This window comes from Euphorbia lathyris, chromosome 2, assembly GCF_963576675.1.
Source record: "Euphorbia lathyris chromosome 2, ddEupLath1.1, whole genome shotgun sequence".
NCBI classification, from domain to species: Eukaryota; Viridiplantae; Streptophyta; class Magnoliopsida; order Malpighiales; family Euphorbiaceae; genus Euphorbia; species Euphorbia lathyris.
Genome location: NC_088911.1, coordinates 25,943,975 through 25,964,568, shown reverse-complemented (window position 1 = coordinate 25,964,568; position 20,594 = coordinate 25,943,975). Strand labels below are relative to the sequence as shown.

The following is a 20,594-nucleotide window of genomic DNA, read 5'->3' as shown; positions in this document are numbered from 1 at the left end:
CCGTGTCGGCAAAGGCAGGAGGAGGATACGACGTCGGTAGAACTGTACGGCCTATGCTCTGCCAAAAAAGCGGGAAACAACAACTGTTGGTTTATACAACAGCCTGCCTGGCCAAGTGTCTGTGAAATCCTCCCTTTTCGCGGTTTCGTATCCTCCTTTTTATCTCAAATGTCTGCTCCTTTTTCAAATCCATTTCCTGCTCAGCTTCATCCTCAATCTCTTCCCTGAAAGCAGATTTTTAACCATATTTTGTGGGGGTTCGTGTTCCATATCTCTTTGCTATTTCATTCATCGGGTCAGGTCGTCAATGGAATTATTGGTGGTGTTACGAATGTTCCGATAATGAAACGGAGTTGCAGAGGAGGAGCAATTGAGGTTATCAATTGCTCTGGTTCATTGCTTCGACGAGGACGACCAAACGACATCTCTGCTAATGTTACCATGGGCATTTTAGAATGCAGAATCGAATTGCGATTATCCTCTCTCAATTTCTTCTATGTCCCATCCAATGCTTTCTCCGGTTCCAAACTACAGCAAAAAACAGAAAATTTTTGACATTGAAATTTGAAAAATATACTTCTTCCTTTTTCTTCTTATTGTTGCGTGCTGTTTTGTTATTGGTCGGAATGATGAGAGGTGGAGCTGAAGGAGAAAGGTTAGCATACGCATTTAATTACGGAAGGAAGCCTGCCGATCAGGACCCTGATTTTGCAGAGAGAGATCCTACCGGAAGATATCTTCGGGTAACATAAACCCCTAATTTTTTCAATTCTTATTTCTTTTCGCTATCTACATTCCTGTGGATTGAGGATTTGATTGATATATTTTCAATTTTTCTTTTTCATATGCATTTGTATAGTGAAATTTGATTTTCTCTTTCACGGAAATTAGGGCTAATTCCTCATTTCTGTTTTGTTCAGTATGCTGAAGTGTTGGGCAAGGGTGCATTCAAGACTGTGTAAGCTTCTTCTTATACTTGGCCTTCTTTTCAGATTAGGATTTTTTTTTTTTCCTATTCCGTCAATAAGATTGATTCTTCTTGAGCAGTTATAAAGCATTCGATGAAGTAGATGGAATAGAGGTAGCTTGGAACCAAGTAAAGATTGATGATGTCTTGCAATCACCAGAAGATCTGGAGAAATTATACTGTGAAGTTAATCTACTTAGAACCTTGAAACATGAAAACATCATAAAGTTGTATGATTCTTGGGTGGATGATAAGAAGAAAACTATTAATATGATCACAGAGCTTTTCACATCCGGGAATCTGAGACAGTATGTATCCCCAACATATATATATATAGTTCTCTCTTCCTATTTTTTCCTGCTTGCATTTGAAATTGTTGCACACTGCCTTGTGATTATCAGATATCGAAAGAAGCATAAACATGTTGATACCAAGGCAATTAAGAAATGGGCAAGACAAATTCTTCAAGGCTTAGTTCATCTCCATGGTCATAATCCACCTATCATTCACAGGGATTTAAAATGTGATAATATATTTGTTAATGGACATCATGGAGAAGTTAAAATTGGAGATCTTGGCTTGGCTACTGTTATGCTGCAGCCTGCTGCTAAAAGTGTCATCGGTAATGCACTCGATGTTCGAGTTCCTTTACTTCTTTGAAACTGACTTTACTGAAGGTTTTCTGAATGAAATATTTCCTTTGATTACATCAGGGACTCCTGAGTTTATGGCTCCAGAACTTTATGAAGAGGAATATAATGAACTTGTTGATATTTATTCATTTGGATTGTGTATGCTAGAAATGGTTACTTTTGAGTACCCATACAGTGAATGTAAAAACCCAGCTCAAATTTATAAGAAGGTTACCTCTGTAAGTTCTCCAATCATGAGATTGTAATAATTTGTTATGCATTGGGTTTAGATGTTCATTTGATCTTATGCCTCTTTTTACTATTTTACAGGGAATTAAACCTGGTTCTCTTAGTAAAGTCAGTGATCAGCAAATTAGAGAGTTCATTCTGAAATGCCTGGTTCCAGCATCTGAGAGACCATCTGCCAAAGAACTTCTTAAAGACCCGTTCCTTCAGCTTCAGGAACCAGTCCGTGATCCGTTGCTCATACCCAATCACTATCCAAAATCTTTAAGTTTGCCCAAGTCAGGACCTCTGTCCATGGATATAGATGCTGATTATAAGCAACAATGTTTAAGCCCATGTGCTGGAAGCAACGATGAAGGGTCGAAATATCCTGTGCTGGAATATCAAAAAACACATAAGAACAACAATTTCAGTCTGAGAGGGACAATCCAAGATGACCACTCTGTATCATTGACATTGCGAATCGCAGACTCTTCTGGTAAGTTGATGTTCGTTGAAGAAGTGATATACTTTTTGTTTTCGAAAAGTAGTTACTTGAATCTCTTATGGTTACTTGCAGGTCGGGCTAGGAACATTCACTTCCTTTTCTACCTTGACAGCGATACCGCACAATCTGTGGCTAGTGAGATGGTTGAACATTTAGAGTTAGCAGACCATGACGTAGCCTTCATAGCTGAGTTCATTGATTACCTGATAATGAAACTTATTCCTGGTTGGAAGCCATCACCTGATTATGCCTCGAGCGGAATAACAAGTATTTACGTAGATTCCCCGACTCTCAAAGAAACTGAAACTTCTGCTTGGAATTCAGTTTTAACTAGTATTCCTGTTCCGCAAATGATCGAGCATGATGCTTCCTCAGGGTTAACCACAGCTCATGAAGAAGAAAGTAACATAGAAGCTGATGATGAAGTTAATACATGCGAAAGTCCATACGGTGATAATTCTAATTTTTACTATTATCCTTCACCAAGTTTGGCTAGCATGGAAGATCAAGATTCAGAGTCATCAGTTGCAGAGACATTGCTTGAAGATGATGAATACACAAAAGATTATGGAACATCTGAATTCGATAGCTTTCAGGGAAGCTATTTTGCTGAACCAGAACTTGGGGATCCATATTTTCTTTACAAGTTGAATGCCAGTGTTGGAGAATCAATTCTAGTTAAGGAAGAAGCAAAGAGCTCTGAGTTGTCATTTCCAAACCAAAGTGGAACTGATGATGTGAGCTTATCGAGCAGCGATATGGATATTGATATGGAGCTAAAGCTTGAGCTTGATGCAGTTGAAGCACAATATAAGAAATGGTTCCAAGAGCTTATTAGGATTAAGGAGGAGGTTTTAGAGGATACCATAAAGCGATGGACAGCAAAAAAGAAGTCGCGTGTTCAATGATTACATATGTTTCATTGATTTTGTTGGAAACAATAATCCTTCCGGACTCCTTTTAAATTGTCTGGAATTACAGAGCTTGTATATCATGTTACAAAAATAGAGCATAAATGTAACTGTTCAGATTCTTTAAGACTCTTACTTTTCTCCATTCATTCTTTTCATTCATTCGTTTGTCAAGGTTAACGTATATACTCCAATTCTTCCACAACAATTATTGAATAAAATTATCATTCCGGCAAGGTTCTTATCAAATAAACAATGACTAATAGCTACGATATAAGTACACCTTATTATGACCATAAAATGGTTGAGACAAGTAAATCAACTTGCACCAGGTCATCCGAACGTAGAAGATGATCTCTTGCTCTCTGCTCAAAACTTGAAAGGTTTTAGATGAAATTTATGCGCAAATAAAATTCAATCCTCACGCCACATCTTCGAGCACTTCTCATTCAAGCAAAAGTAAAATGTTGTTGCTGGCTCATCAGCTGATCTGATCTGAAGCTGTTGGAAGCGGGCCTTTCCAAAGTTGCAGTGTGGACATGTTGCTGGCACAGAATAAAGAAGATAAAAAGCATAAAACCGTGAGAGAACGAAATGAAAATTCAAGGCAATATAAGTAATAATTCTATCAAAACAGCTCGGAAACATCATCAAGAAGAACAATTCTTTTTCATAAAAAAAAAAAAAAAAACCATTGCTTGACTCATTACGAAAGGCCTCAGTCTCCAAATTTGGGTTAAACTGCCTACTCCACCGTTGAAAGACTACTTCCCTGATTAAAAATTTCCAACCAATAATGAAACCGTAACTCCCCCATAAACTTGGTTATGGTTATTCTTGCAAGGTTCCTCCCCAGCTCAAACAGAGGAAAACAGTTTAACAAAGCTTCTGCCCACGGATGAGATTGTTGAAACACCTTTCCACATAATTTTGATTTGACAAAATTGTTTAAGTATAATTGAAATACATATTCTAAACACACTAAGTTTAAATGCTTTGATTTATTATACTAATGTGTTTGTTCAATGTTGAGTTAAAACTGTTTATAAGACACAAGAATTAAAAGGCCCAAGCCCAATACAAGTGTTAAAGCCCAAGTCAAACAACTCAGTACAACTCGGCCCGCGTTTGTTAAAACGTTGTCGCTTTGGACAAAACGCAACTCAGCAAGAGAAGGATCTAGAAGACCTTCGGGAACAACTTCAAGATGAAGCTGCTGAGTAGTCTCGACAAAGCGTACAAGACAGCAGCTGGCTAATGAAAACCTCCAGACAAAGTATTTCTACTTTGGGTAAAGTTCAGACGACACAGTATGCTGTCCAGTTGACTTTACCATAAAAGGAGAGACAGTCTGCTGAGCTGACCGAGGACAGAAGATACACAATTCTGATTGGCCGAGAGCTCTGAGCAAGTCAGGATGACAACGACAGGTAGCCGTTTCCCTCCAACGGTTATTTCGAAATTCGAAATGACCGATGCCCAGACGTCTCTATAAATAGTGCCATCAGAAGCTTCATTCAATACAGAACTTGATCAAGCCATTACGCTGACCAAATTTCTACACAAGTTCTGCAAGCAAAGAAGCAAAGCAAATCTTACACTACAATTCTTATATCTGTGTAAAAGTCTAGAGTGATTATTTCAATCGTCTAAAGTGTCTTAGCAAATCTTTGTATAAGACAAACACTTATCATTTCTAGAAGATAGAAATGAGAGGCTGAGTACTCGGTTATAGTACTCAGCGAGAGATTAGGATTGAGTAGAGGTATAGAGGAAGGTACTCTTGTTATACTCAGTTGCTAAGATTGTAAAAGGTTTGAGGCTCTACCTTTAAAGAGCTCAGTAGAGGATTCGAAATCTCGGAACGTGTTCCGGGGACAGGACGTAGGCTTAGAAGAAGCCGAACCTGGATAAATCTGCTGAGTAAAGTATTTCTTACCTTTAACTCCTTATTTATATTGCTTGCTTAAAATAACCAAAAACTGACCAAGTAAAGAGGTCAAGTTGATTGTGCGCGTTAAACGTCTGAGCTCAGGAATAGACTCTAAGTGCTATCTCCTGACTCAAGCTAAGAAACTGACCTAGTCACCAGTTGACTAAGCCAGTATCTTGCTGTTTACTCAGCGCCGCTGTTAAAACCTTTTTCCTTCTGCCCTAATTGCGAAAAAGTTTAAATAGTTCCTAACCCCCCTTGGAACTATACTTGCAACCTTACAAGGGACCAACAGAGATGTCTACTACCACATGAAATTATCTTTTTAAATAAAATACCTGAGTGATCTAGAATAAGGGTTCTACTTATTAACACAAATAAGTAGCATGTGTAATAACTTGCCTTTCAATCTACAGAAAAATTTGGGCCCTTACATGTTGCATTCAGCTTAAAGAATTCAATTTACTCTAACCAGTGTTTTCACTATACAGGGAAGACAATTATACTGTAATCTGAATGATGCATTCCTTTCTACTCGTCCATCTGATAATATATTTTTTCTTTTGAAAATAAAAAAATTATGCTGAGGTTTGGCAGATGAGTAACAGACTCGTTTGCAAACCATCAATCTTTAGGGTGAAAGAAAAGATTTTTAATGACACCAATAACACAACTGGAAACAACAATTCATAACTCTTTATCCCAAGTTGCAGTTTCAGAATCAAGTAACTTTCTGAACCATGATGTCTGTTACAATCTAATTTCTAATTGTAATTGCATTATGCAATCAAAGGATAAATATCAGAGGAAACAAAGTAACCAAGAATTCTGCAAATTGGCATGCTGACGACAATAACAGAAAACGAACTGCAAACAACAAGAGCATACAGAAAAACAATTGAAGTGGTGAACCTTCTGTTTTAGAAAGGGGAAAAATGAGCGATCAAGCAAAAAAATGTTCTGTGGAACACTCCATAAACAAAATAAAGTGAAACGCACCTTCAGTTTCAGCACCGCCTTTCATCATGTCATCAAGGGTGAAAACTGGCTCGATTTCTTTTTTAACAAGTTGTTGCTTTCTCTTGACCTTAACCTGAAAATTAAAATATGATCATGCACATGTTTTCATCCAATCAAAGACAAAATAAAAATTATTGAGAGAAAAGGGAATGAAAAGGTTTAGCTGACTGATAAATGTGAATACCCCGCTCTCTATGGAACAGAAGTAAGGGCACGTTGAACAATAGAATCTGGCTGATTGGCCCATGTATGGCAGCTCGTATCGCAGCAGAAGCCCACATGTTGGGCAAAATTCCATGCTTTACTTGAATCTTTATCTGCATCAATCAACAAAACTTATAATATATATTGATCATGAGCAATTACATCGAAGCATGGCCATATTTACATACAAGAAACTGAAATGTTTCCCAGATGTTGCTCTGATCAATTGGGTTCAAGTGAAGAAGAAAAACCCTGTGAACTAGAAATATTAAAGAACCAAGGACTGCAATCTACTTAATTAAAGGACAATGAACTGGAAAATAATAGTTAATAGTTAACACAATATCCAGAAACAGTTCCATCACCAGAAATTAAAGAGCAAGGGAAGAAGGAGAAGATCAAGGGAAGAACCTAAGAATCCGAGGCGTTGGAAATCCAGACGGCTCAGAGAATCACAGGTGCTGGCAATCAAAGAAGACCAAGGGAATAAGGAGAAAAGGGCGATCGATGAAGAGCAAGGGAAGAAGGCATCAATTTTGTCTGATTTAGATTTAGGGTTCTGTCATTTTCTTTTGGTTCAGGTGCAAAAATAACAGGATCAATTTTACCCCTAACTTCTAAAATGGTTCAATTTTACTCCTAATGTTGGAAGCCAAGAGCAATTTTACTCCTAACTTTGATAAATTGGACCAATTTCAGACACTATTATAAAACACAGATATTTTTGTCCCTTATTCTGCACCAATTGCATAAAAATTCGTTCTAAAAAAAGATTTCATGTTTTTTATAATTTAATAATAGAATTGGAGATTAATATTTATACATTCGGTAAAATTTTTTTATCTAATTCATACAAAAAGACGGTATTTTTTTTTTATTTTCACATCCTAACATATGTTTGTGATTTGTTACTGATAAAATGACGCACGTGTGAAGTGTAGATGACAAGATTCATGACCGAGAAGACAGTTTGATGAATTATTTCTCAAATTGACCCAATTTATCAATGTTAGGGGTCAAATTGCTCTTGGCTTCCAATGTAAGGGTAAAATTGCCCCTGACCCAAAACGTTAGGGTATTTAAAATACCCTAAGGTTTTGGGTCAGGAGCAATTTTACCTCTAACGTCTAAAATGGTGCAATTTTACTCCTAATGTTGGAAGCCAAGAGCAATTTTACCCATAACGTTGATGAATTGGATCAATTTCATAAACTATTATAAAACACAGATATTTTGTTCCTTATTCTGCACCAATTGTGTTTTTTTACTTTTTTTTTGTTTTAGATGTAGGCGTTGATTTTAGTTAGGTTTCTCAGAAAAAAAAAAAAAAAAAAAAAACCGGGGTCACACCAATTCCCTGTTGGACCGCCGGTTTCCAGTTCGACCCCGGTTCCGTCCGTTCTGTTGAGGATTAAGAAAACCAGTATGATTCAGAGGGGATATCTAGTTGGTTTCCGAATTGACCGGCCGATCCGGATATGATAACATTGCTTTTTTGTGTGTGAATTAACCACAAATATCTTTTTGAGTCAATTCTATTATGAGGATGAATTTAAAGAGAATCAAAGCCTAAAACTCTTCCTACATATCATTGCCAACAGAGTCACAACCTGTAAATATATCTACATTAGCAATTGATAACTAGTTAGGTGCCATTTTCATGCATATTTTTTAATGTTTTGTCTTTTATTGTGTCAACTTGTTAGTAATTCTTCCTTATTTAATGTCTTTTAAATATCTTATAAGTCACTTGGATCAAGGAGAAAAACATTGGAGCAAAGCAAGAAGACTTTATTTGGAGACAAAAAGAAGAGTTTTGGGCAAAAGGCAGCAGTTCTCACCTCTTTTCCCTGCAGGGGCATAACCTTTTCATACAGAAAGCTAAGACATAGAGTTAAAACTTTTCATGTATTCATTTTTTTTTGTGAGATTTGGACAACAATAAGTTCAAAATTGGGTCTAAAGTGGATGCATCTGCAGCGATTGAGTTATTCTTTGAGTTGGTCATCTAAATTACATCTCATAAGAAGAAAGAAGGTTCATCTGCGTAATTGTATTAAATTACATAAGAGGGCTAACTCAACCTAGAGCCCTTAGCTGTCCCAATTCATGGATTCTTCAAATATTCGAGATAATTAGTAATTGTTAGTTTTTAATTCTCTCTTTTTATTATTTGGATAGATAGCAAAGGATTCAATTGGGTTCAGTACTTATCTATTTAGTCTTTGAACAATCTCTACTTATTTGCACTAATCATTAGTTATTACATAGATCAATAATTGAAAGTTAAACTAAAAGGTAAGCACCTATTGATTCCATTCAAAAACTGAACACCAAATAAATACAGAGTCGAATTAACCAGAAAATGTGAAAATAGAACTAAGTTTAGTTCATGTTTCGTTTGGTTACCGGGAAAAAAAGACTACACTGAATTTCTCGTTGCAACTTGCAAGTCTAATTATATCAACTGGAATGCTAAATGCAAAAGAATATGATGCCAATACAAGCAGAACCCATTTTATTATTAATAAACAATGAATTCCAATAGAACTAACATTCAATTGACCATCAAACAATGAACAAACACTCAAAGTAAAAATCGAAGTCTAATCTAACAGAACTAAGCCCTAAAAAATCAACAAATAAATCAATTGATAAATAAGAAAAGGGAACAGAGGAGAACCAAAATTACGTGAAGGGGAACCGATTGAAATCTGAAATTTTAAGAAAAAAAGAGAAAGAAGTGAAGGTTGAAGAGAGGTAGAGGAGACGTACATGAGGTGGAGACTTGGAGGAGTTAAAGTCTCGACTGAACTGAAGCTTGAAGTCGCGTTTGAAAGGTAGAAGGTCTGCTACAGGTAGAGATTAGGTCGCAGCCTTGCAGCTAGTTCGGATCACCGGTTCTGACAAAGTGGAAGTGCTGATTGTGGCCAGTCGTGGTGGGTTTGGCCGTTGGAGGTTGGGAAAGAAATTAGGTTAAATGAATTGTGTATTTTAAACTAGGGGTGTTTAAAAATCGAACCGGACCGAAATAACCAACCGAATTGATAAATTTCAATTTTTTTGGTTTGGGTTTTTAGTGTTCGGTTTCGGTCTTAAATATCGGTAATATCGGTCGGTTCGATTTCTATGAATAAAAATTAATTAAATTTATAATTTATTAGTTCTATATTAAATATCTGATTATATTTAAAATATTTTAATTTTCAAATTAGTAATTGAATATAAACCATTCCATTAAATATTGTCATAAGAATATTATGATTATAAGTTTAAATATTACGCAAAACATAATTACGTATATTCGATTAAAATTTGTAATAAAAATGTTACAAGAATATTTGGTGATAGATTACACAAAACATAATGATTATTCGGTTTGTAATATTATTCGGTTAGGTTCAGTTTTAATTTTAGATTCTATTCGGCATTCGATTATTTTGATTCGGTTTGATTTTTAGACTCAATCGACCATTGAACATCCATATTCAAACCGGCTTTGTATTAGTGGGAATCTAAAATGGTTTGGTTTGGTTTGTATGGTAACCAAGCCGAACTTTACAAATTTAAAAGAGAAAAAAAAATAGAAGTGAGCATGATTCGATGATCTGATTCGGTCTAAAATCTAAATCGAATTTTCTATTTCTTTATGAACCGAATCAAATTTTAATTTGGTTCGATCCGATTCAGTTCACGTAAAAATCGAACCTGCATTCCATTTATATGATAAAAAAAGCCTTAGGGCTTGATTGGATGAAGAGTAAGAAATGGTAAATAAAGTAAGGGTAGAGAATGATAGAGAAGGGTAGGAAAAGGTAAAGAAGGGGAAGGAGGGGTAATTTCTAACCCTTTCAAACCCACCGAATTGGGGGGTTGAAAATTGGACAGAAAAAAAAAAACCCCCTCCAAACCCTTACCCTTCTAATTTTTTTTTTGTGTTCCAAACATGGGTTTGGAGAAACCTTTACTAACCCTTTACTTATTAACCCCTCTAAACCCTCAAGCCCTTTAGTTAGAAAAAAAAATCAGAGAAAACCGCTTTGTTTGAAATGCTAAACTTAGAAGACGTTTGTTTCAGCTTTTTGGAGTAGTATTTAGCGTTTCACTCTAAACTGCAAGAAATATAGTGTTTTGTTAGGTCTATACAGTGTGGAAACAACAGCGGTTTGGAGCATTTCACGAAAACCTCCAAAAATGAGTTTTTCATGAAAAGTTGTTTGTGTATATTTGATTTTGACAAAATTATCCTTCTAATTTTCAAACATATTTTTTTTTTTTTTGATATTATGTCTATTTCTATAATACTATTGTCCGGAAAAAAAAACAAGGTTTTTCCCCATCAAATAAAGCTTTTATTTTTAATTTTAGTTATTTAGATTATTTTTATTAATTTGGATTATATTTTTTATTGGGTAAATTTCAAAAATAATTATGTGGTTCGGTGGATTTACAAATTAATTCATGTGTTTTTTTTTTTGTTGCTAAAAGATGATTAATATCCTCACCGTTAACAAAACTAAGGACTTTAAGATTGACACGGTCAGTTTTAATCGTTGATAACTACAAATTAGAAAATCTCAATAATTAATTTTGTGAAACTATATTTTCGATTTTTCAAAATCATAATTTCCAGAGCTCTCTCTAAACATGCACTTTATCTCTCCTAATATTTATAGCTAGCAGCAATTTTATCCTTAACGTCTAAAATAGTGCAATTATACTCCTAATGTTGGCAGCCAAAAGCAATTTTACCCCTAACATTGACAAGTTTGATCGATTTCAGATATTATTAGAAAATATAGATATTTTATTTTTTATTCTACACCAATTGCTCTTAGCTGCCAGCGTTATGTGTAAAATTGCTCTTAGCTGCTAGCGTTATGAGTAAAATTGCACCATTTTAGACGTTAAGAATAAAATCATTCCCAGTTGTAAACGTTATGGGTTTTTTTTCACATTTTCCCTTTTATAATTTCATCGTTTGATTAATTTAAAACATGTTCATTTTAGACATTTTAAATCCGAACAGAAACGGTTCAATATAATTTTACCAAACACTAGTAATTAAACAGATAATAACAAACAGCTAACAGCTTACTGTAACTGCAAACAGCTAACAGGAACTGCAACAACTATTAGCTAACAGCTGAACCAAACAAGCTCTTACTCTTTTTATAAAAGGCAGTTGTTTCGAATTTTTACCAAACGCTTTTTGTTTCATATTTAGACTTAGGGTATGTTTGTAACTTTTACCTGTTGTTTGTTGTTGCTGATTGTTGCTTTCTGTTACGATTTGTTGTTTGTTGTTTCAAAATGCAGCTTTTCCAAAAAGCAGTGATTCTCTGCTTTTATATAAAAAAAAAATACTTTTCATCTACAAAAAGATAAACATGGGATGTCTAACCAAACACCTAAGGGCTTGATTGGATGAAGGGTAGGGAGGGGTTAATAAAGGAATGGTAGAGAAGGGTAGGGAAAGGTAAGGAAAAGGAAGGGGAAGGAAAAGTAATTTCTAACCCTTCAAACCCACCAAATTGGATGGAATTACTTAAAAAGAAACCTTTCAAAACCCCTCCAAACTCTTACCCTTCTAATTTTTTTTTGTGTGTTCCAAACATTGGTTTGTAGAAACCCTTATTAACCCTTCTCCCTCCCAAACAAGGGTTTCTATCAACCTTTACTAACTCTTCCCTTATTAACCCCTCTAAACCCTCCATCCAATCAAACCCTAAAACTCTCATTTTCAAAGTGAAAAGATAAATATGAGGTCGAAAAGCAGCAACCAAACACTCCTTAGAAGGCAAAAATCAATTCCGAAAACAGCATCCAAGTGTTGAATTTTAAATCTTGAATGTTATAAAAAGCTGAAATACTAAATTATGAAACCGTTTGGCTTATTCTGAATTTTAAATGTGGAATATAATTGATTTATTTTTTTTTTTTTTTGGTAGAAAAGGAAAGGAAAGCAAAGCAAAACAAGCAACTACACCGGGATTAGCCTAGGAAAGCTAACCCCAATCATATCCTCTAAAAGAAGAGGAGAAAGAGCGATAGGGGGAACGGTAAGGGTAGAAACACCTAACACCCCCTCATGGCCTGCCGCCGCCAAGTGGTCTGCAACACGGTTCTGCTCCCGGAAAATGTGGCTGAACTCAAGGATATCAAATGAGGGGCTAAGCCTCTTAATAGCTTTAATAAGGTTGCGGCTATGAAGACCCATGACATGACTACCCAAAATCATATTGATGGCCTCCAAGTTATCTGACTCCGCAGAAAGCCTCTTAACACCCAGCCTAATCGCCAGCTGGATCCCAGAGAGAATGCCCCAGAGCTCCGCAGAGAAGGAAGAACCCAAACCCAAATTCTGGGTAATATAATTGATTTATTTAATAACTATGATACAAGAAAATATAAAATAATAAATTAGACAAATATTAATTAAACTAATTTAAAGAAAAAATACAATAAATTTTTTTTTTTTTGGTGAACAATGAATTAAAAAAGACAAAAGCAACAACAGAAAACATAAAAAAACAGCAGCTCCTCAACAAAAACCAGCAGCAGCCGAGAACATCAAGGAATCAGTCTCTCCGTAGTCGCACCGATAAATTGAATACACACATTATAAATTTAACAAATATTATAAAGTTTCAAAGGAAACTAAAAAAATTGAAAAAAAAACAACAAAGTCATTCATTAAAACAATAGAAAAGGAGGAAAGAAGTCACTAAAAGTTTGGATAGTATTTTGAAAAGTCACAAAATTTCAATTAGTTTCAATAAAATCACTTAAATGGACTATTATCTCAATAAAATCACTTTAAACGATTTTTAGTTAGCTTTTGGCTGAAATTGTTGACGTGACATCTCAACATCACGTCAACATCACTTGACATATTAAAAAATTATGTAATTACATATTTTAGTTGACAATCAATGTCACGTGGATTAAATTTGTGGTTAAAGTTTTAATTCACAATCCTTAATTATATAAGTTAATTTGTGTTTAAATTTTTTTTATTATGTCACATGGTGTTGAAACATGTAATTAGATCTTTGATGAAAAAAATAATCGAAAAATATCTTAAATGATTTTATTAGGATAAAAATAAACTTTAGTGATTCTATTGAGACGGATTAAACTTTTATAACTTTTTAATGATATTGTTCAAAATTTTGTATCCACCTGTCCTAATCACCCGATTATAGGGATATAAGGAACAATAGGAATTTTCACATGCACCTTAATGAGCAAGTGAATTTGCTCAATTACCATTAGATTAAATCTAAGTCCCATGATGCTTTGAATTTCCATCTTAGGATTCTAATAAGCCTAGATCTAACGGTGAATGAGCAAATTCTGCATGCTCATTAAGGTGCATGTGATCAAGACTGTAAGGAACAATTTGTTAAGAAGAATGAGGGAAGAAACCGTGGAGTGTGCCAAGGGTATAATAGTGAATAGGTTTAAAAATAATTAAACTTCTCTAACTGGGTGTGTTAAAGTAAAGATTTTTAAAAAAAATGTACTTATCTTTTTAAATTAAATTGTTATTAAATATTTATTTAGTTTAAATGCTGAATATATTAATTTAAGGCTCTATTTAGTTTAAATGCTGAATATATTAAACTTCGGAATCGAAAACGGAACAGAAACGGAATGTGGCGGAATCAGAATCGGAATGACTATTTATTCAATATGTTTGGTTCAATCTGGAATAGGAATGAGATTCTCTTTGAAACTGTTTCGTTCGTTAATGATCAGAATCAAAATGAATACAAAATTTATTAAAAATAATTTAGTAAATAATAATAATTATAACTTCAATTAAATTAAAAAATATACAAAAATTTATATCATCTAGAAAAGTAAATTAATGATTTGTTGATGATAACTTTTTTTACTGTACAAAAAAGTTGTATTATAAACTAGTACAGAAAAATACATTTCCACATAATATATTTATAAATTATATAAATTACAAGGTGGATATATTGGGTACGTGGGTATTAGTAAATAGTGGTGGGTATATATGTTGGGTAAAACGTGGATATATTATATTATTATTTTATATAAATCATTAGGAATGGGAATGAAATTTGATTGAAGTGAAAAGTGGAGGGAATGAATAATTGTCAAAGTTGGGGAATTCTATACTATATATAATTACGGTAACAGAGAGAAGATGAGAGAAGTATTTTATAGGCTTTTTATTAGTTGTCAATCATTTAAAAAACTAGATTAAATAGGATTTTAATTAATTAAAAATTTATATTAAATCTGAAAATATGAAATTCGTGATATTGTAGTATTGTATAATTAACATTTACATTTTATATTTAGTATTAGAATTTGTATAGTTGCATAGTTATATTAATGCATTAATGCATATACATCAAATTCGAGTATATTAATGGTCATTACCAATTATATACTCATTTGATTAAGGCAAAAACCATCATTAGGCTCCTGCTCTTTCATTTTTTGGTTCATTAAGCCCGTCATCTTTTATTTAGATACATTAAGCCCCTGATCTTTTTTTTTTTTGGTCTCATTAAGCCCTTGATGACCATAAAAATTAAATTTGAACATAAAATTTGGTTAACAGACTGTTATTCATTGTACCTCCATTCGAAATTTGTATTTTTTCCCTGTTTGAAAGCAGTTTTGGATGTGTCATGTGGCTATAGGAAAACTGTAAAAATCTTAATCCAAGCTGTAAAAAATATTTGTTTTAATAATTTCAAATACAGATGAAGTCAATAACGTATTTTTAACAGAATTAGATATTCACAACTTACTGATTTGGTCATCAAGAGCTTAATGAGACAAAAAATAAATGATCATGGGCTTAATGTATCCAAATAAATGATCAAGGGCTTAATGAACCAAAAAATGAAAGATCAGGGGCCTAATGATGCTTTTTGCCTTTGATTAATTAAATAATAATTGTATATTTAATCATATAACAATTCAGGGTAGATGAAGAGATATCGCATTAATTAATTGTATTTAATAAGTATTATTATTACATCAACTGTTACAATTTATTGTACTATATAATGTAAGGAGTTTGTGATTTTTTTTCTTCACAGATTTACATCCCCACAAACTTAAATCTTCAAGTACGGCTATGTTGAATTTTGTTAAAGTTATATGATTTTTTTATGAATTTTTTTTTAATGAATATATTTTCATGCAGTATGGCAATGTTGCAAATTAAGGCTCGCTTCAACCAAATTAGCTACCTCTCTGCCGAAAAAGACACGTGAAGAATAAGAGTGAGAGTTATTAGGTTATGGGAAGCACTGAACATAAAAGAAAACAATTCTATAATGAGTTTGGATATGATATTGCTAGATGAAGAGATATTTATATAACATTTTTATATATTCATTAAAATTGAAAATTCATTGATATATTATATATATATATTCATTAAAACTGAAAATTCATTGATATAATTTTTTGTTGCAAAATAGGGTAGCACCATTCATGGAATTATCCGTAAAGCTCAAATTGGTAGATTTCGAAGCAAATTACATGAAGGCAAAATTCATGTTTTTGAGAACTTCAAAATTATACCAGCTTCGCAAAGCTACAGGCCTATTCCTAATGAGCATAAGATTGTGTTTCTTCTAACAACTAAAGTAACACAAGTGGATGAGATTGATTGCAAAATTGCTCTCCAAATGAGTTTGTTACTTTTGACAAGCTTATTGATAGATGTGAAAACAATTTTGTTCTAAATTGTGAGATATTTGAAATATAGTTTTATAATTTAATTCAGTTTCAAATTAAATATTAATTTCAATTGATTTTACGATATTAATTTTGCAGATGTTGTTGGGAGAATCACAACAATAAGCTCGATCAATGAAATTGATGTTAGTGAAAAGAAACGAAAGAAAGTAGATCTCGAGCTAATGAATTATGAGTACGATTTGTAATTAATTGCTTTCTGCAATTTAATTTAATTTCCCTTATTTTTATTAAAATAAATATATATTTATACTTGGTTGCTTAATTATAGAGGGAAAATGATTAGAGCCACATTATGGGGGAAAGTAGCCACAGATTTTGATGGAATGTCAATTTCCACAAAAGATCAACCATTGGTTATTATTTTAACATCAATGACTGTGAAGAAGTTTTTAGGTAACATGTACTAAATTGAAGGACAAGAAATTGAATTTTACAGTTCAGACACTTTGTGCAATTCATCAAAAAAACAACAGTGCAGAGGAAACTTTGTACCCTACAGAGTTCTTGAATAGCTTTACTTTCTCAGGCATACCAGACCATAAATTAAGACTAAAAGTAGGAATTCCGGTAATGCTTTTACGAAATTTAAACCAACATTCTGGCCTATGCAATGGGACAAGGTTAATCATAACACAGTTAGGAAAATGGTTTGTAGAAGCACAAATCATAACTGGCAGCAATATTGGCCATAAAGTCTTTGTTTCAAGAATCATTATGACACCAGCACAATCTAAATGACCATTTGTTTTGAAACGTCGTCAATATCCTTTGGCTGTGTGTTACGGTATGACAATAAACAAAAGCCAAGGACAATCTCTTGAAAATGTTGGTCTATTTTTACCACAATAAGTTTTCAGCCATGGACAACTATACGTCGCCGTATCAAGAGTGACAACAAAGGCTGGACTCAAAATATTGATCACAGATGAAGAAAGCACCGGAAAAAATTATGCCGCAAATATAGTATATAAGGAAGTTCTTCAAGGACTTTACTAAATTAGAAATTATACAAACACTGATATGGATTGTATTTTTTATTTTTATTATTATAATTTTAAGTTCTTTTCTCATTTTTTAAGCATGAATTCTATATTATTATTATTATTATTATTATTATTATTATTATTAATACTAAATATAATAATACAACAAAAGAGACATTCATAAGCTGAGATTTGGACACCTTTTTCACAAGTTGTAAAAATAGTAACAAAAAAAAATATATCTAATATAATTTATATTTAATAGATCTAATAAAATAGCATCCAAAACATCCCAACATGTATATTTTAAAAAGAATATCAATATCATTATATGTAAACGATATAAAATTAAAAAATTAAACACTCTTAAATAATTGTACAAAAAATTTAGATACCCGCGCAACGCGCGGGCACAATACTAGTGAGATTTTAATTCTCAAGCTATATTTGGTTAACCAAACATTAACAAAAGGAATAATTTACTTTCATTCCCATTCCATAATATAAGTTTACCTAACAAAACACTCCCTAAAATTAGAGGTTTGAGCCATTTTAAAAATTTTGACTAATTAAATCTCTTTTAAATAATATTTTTATCCTTAATTATTATCATTTAAATGCAAATAAAGGTTTTATTATGTTTTTATTTTTTATTTTATACAAACCGTTATTAGCAATCAATCAAATTTTATCAAATAAATTTACACAATTGGCTAGTCAAATCAATTAATCAAATTAACTAACTAAAAAAAGATAATCAGTTAACAGTTAATATAATCTACTAATAGTAACAAATAGTGAAACACAATCTAAGTATTTTTTTTGTGGTCATTCAGGCTTAGTATGGCATAGAGTTTAATGCTGTTTATAAAAAGGGTTAAGGTGCAAAAATACCCCTAATGTTTTGGGCCAGGAGCAATTTTACCCCTAACGTCTAAAATGGTGCAATTTTACCCCTAACGTTAGAAGCCAATAGCAATTTTACCCCTAACGTTAATAAATTGGGTTAATTTGAGAAATAATTCATCAAATTGTCTTCTCGGTCATGGATCTTGTTATCTACACTTCATATTTGTGTCACTTTATCAGTAACAAATCACAAACATTTGTGAGGATGTGAAAAAAATATAAAAAAAACAAAAAAATATACTGTCTTTTTGTACGGATTAGACAAAAAAAAATTCAAAAAATCTACCGAATTTATAAATATTAATCTCAAATTCTATTATTAAATTATAAAAAACATGAAATCCTTTTTTTAGAACGAATTATTATGCAATTGGTGCAGAATAATAAACAAAAATATCTGTGTTTTATAATAGTGTCTGAAATTGATCCAATTTATCAACGTTAGGGGTAAAATTGCTTTTGGCTTCCAATGTTAGAGGTAAAATTGCACCATTTTAGACGTTAAGGGTAAAATTGCTCATGGCTCAAAACGTTAGGGGTATTTTTGCACTTTAACCTTTATAAAAATATTGCTTTAATTAGTTAAACATAATTAACTTGTTTTTTTTATAAAGAAAAGGTTTAGATAAAGATAGATAGTTCTATCTATCCACTCTCAAATTCAAAATTAAATAAGAATTTAAAATAATATTTACAAATTATCTAAAATAATACTAATAAACCCTAAATTTGATATGTAAATTTGGATCGACATAATCGAAATTGGTATGTAAATTTCTTCCTTTTTTTTAATGAATAAATGAATTGAATTAATGCTAAGAATCAATAGCCAAAAGGCTTACAATCGAAATTGGGGTAAGTTGGTTACTATCACTACTGTGCTTGACAATCCTAGTCTAGCTATTTCATGCGCAACCTGATTAGCTGATCTACGCACAAAACGGAAAGAGCTACTCGGGATTGAGCTTGCTAACTCACGACAGTCAGAGAGAACTAAACCAAGATGAGAATTATCTTCACCGGAATCCTGAAGCAACACCTGAATAACTATCTGCGCATCCCCTTCCACACATACTTCCACTTCCCCTCTGTCTTTGATCCAACTAAGCGCTTCTCTACACGAGATGGCTTCCGCTACTGATGGAGGATATAAACCCATTACACGTCTATATCTCCCTGCTATAAATCTTCCTTCCCTATCCCGTATGCTAGCTCCAACACCGATATACCCGGCACTGCTAACCGCCGCATCAAAGTTAACTTTTACCCCTGATATTGGACTGATCCATCGATCAGTTATTCGATGATTTCCCGGGCTGGAACTGCTATCAGCTCTGCTGTTCGCTGCTCTCCATGCTTCCCATATCTCCGTAGCACGCTTGAATATCTGTTCCGGGGGGGTGCGGATTCTGTTCCAAAGCCAATTATTACGACAGGTCCATAAAAACCACATTACTGCTGCCCACTGACCTGCGTTTTCGTGACTGCTGTTATTCAATACCTCGCACCACCAATTTGTCGTGTCAACGTGTTCTGGATTTCTGAGATTAAGCATAAACGGAACTTGCCAAACACGCGCCAGAATCGGACAATGGAAAAGAATATGAAGTATTGTTTCCACGTGGTTCTGACAAAACGGGCACCTGATATCAATTTCAACACGGCGATTGTAAAGAGTTACCTTGGTTGGAATTATATTCCATGTATCTCGCCACAGGAAGTTTTTCACCTTCGGAGGACAATTCAATTGCCAAAGCTTACTCCAAGGGGCATTACACACCGAGTCCGGTGGTTTGGGAAATGCCTCGGATAAAGAGTAGTAAGCCGTTTTAACGTTGTATATTCCTTTCTTATCCCTCCTCCAACATAATTGGTCCTCTCTTCCGCAATTAGAAATAGGAATCTGAAGAATAGATTGTCTATCCTCTAATATGAAAAGGTCTGTGAGTAACTCATCATTCCATTCTCCGTCTTTGATCAATCTATCAACTGTCATAATCTGATCTGAACCAGGCTGGAGCATAACCGGCATCCCCGATTCTGAGTCAATCCATCTGTCCCCCCAAATACGAGTACTTTGTCCGTTTCCGATACGCGATATCACCTCCTTTCTCATCAGCTGCTGCGTCTGGACAATACTAGCCCAGATAAATCGGACCTGGGGAAATAACGTGCTTTAAACAGACGGCTGACCAACGAGAGAGGTTGGTTCATAAATTTCCACGCTTGCTTGCCTAGAAACGCCAAATTAAACTCGTGGAAATGTCTAAAGTTAAGCCCTCCCCATTCTTTTCTTGTACACAAGGACTCCCAGGCCTACCCCACTAGTAAGCATTCAGTATGGTTTCTAGCTTTTTGCAGATTGCCTACGGCAGGAGGAATACCTGAAAAACATATGATGGAAGAGATTGTGCTACCACTTTTATCAAAATCTCCTTGCCGCTTTGCGATAACTGCCTGTTCTTCCATCCTCGAACTCTTCTAACCATTCGGTCTACAATATACCGGAAGGAAGCCGTCTTATTACACCCAACAGC

The 20,594-nt window shown here is 33.7% G+C and overlaps 2 protein-coding genes across 2 annotated transcripts; one reads left to right on the top strand and one right to left on the bottom strand.

Moving 5' to 3' along the window:
• LOC136217452 (probable serine/threonine-protein kinase WNK4) lies at positions 1 to 3,370 on the top strand. The gene is made up of 7 exons (XM_066004050.1): positions 1 to 743; positions 921 to 958; positions 1,048 to 1,275; positions 1,369 to 1,589; positions 1,681 to 1,838; positions 1,930 to 2,323; positions 2,405 to 3,370. The coding sequence occupies exons 1-7, from the start codon at positions 456 to 458 to the stop codon at positions 3,238 to 3,240; spliced, it is 2,163 nt and encodes a 720-aa protein (XP_065860122.1). The 5' UTR covers positions 1 to 455; the 3' UTR covers positions 3,241 to 3,370.
• On the bottom strand, positions 3,361 to 9,359 carry LOC136217453 (DNA-directed RNA polymerase III subunit RPC10-like). Its single transcript, XM_066004051.1, has 4 exons — positions 9,176 to 9,359; positions 6,381 to 6,513; positions 6,176 to 6,269; positions 3,361 to 3,788 (listed from the first exon to the last, which is right to left on the bottom strand). Exons 2-4 carry the CDS (start codon positions 6,492 to 6,494, stop codon positions 3,658 to 3,660), a joined length of 339 nt encoding a protein of 112 aa, XP_065860123.1. The 5' UTR covers positions 6,495 to 6,513; positions 9,176 to 9,359; the 3' UTR covers positions 3,361 to 3,657.
• Between the last annotated feature and the right edge of the window lie 11,235 nt (positions 9,360 to 20,594).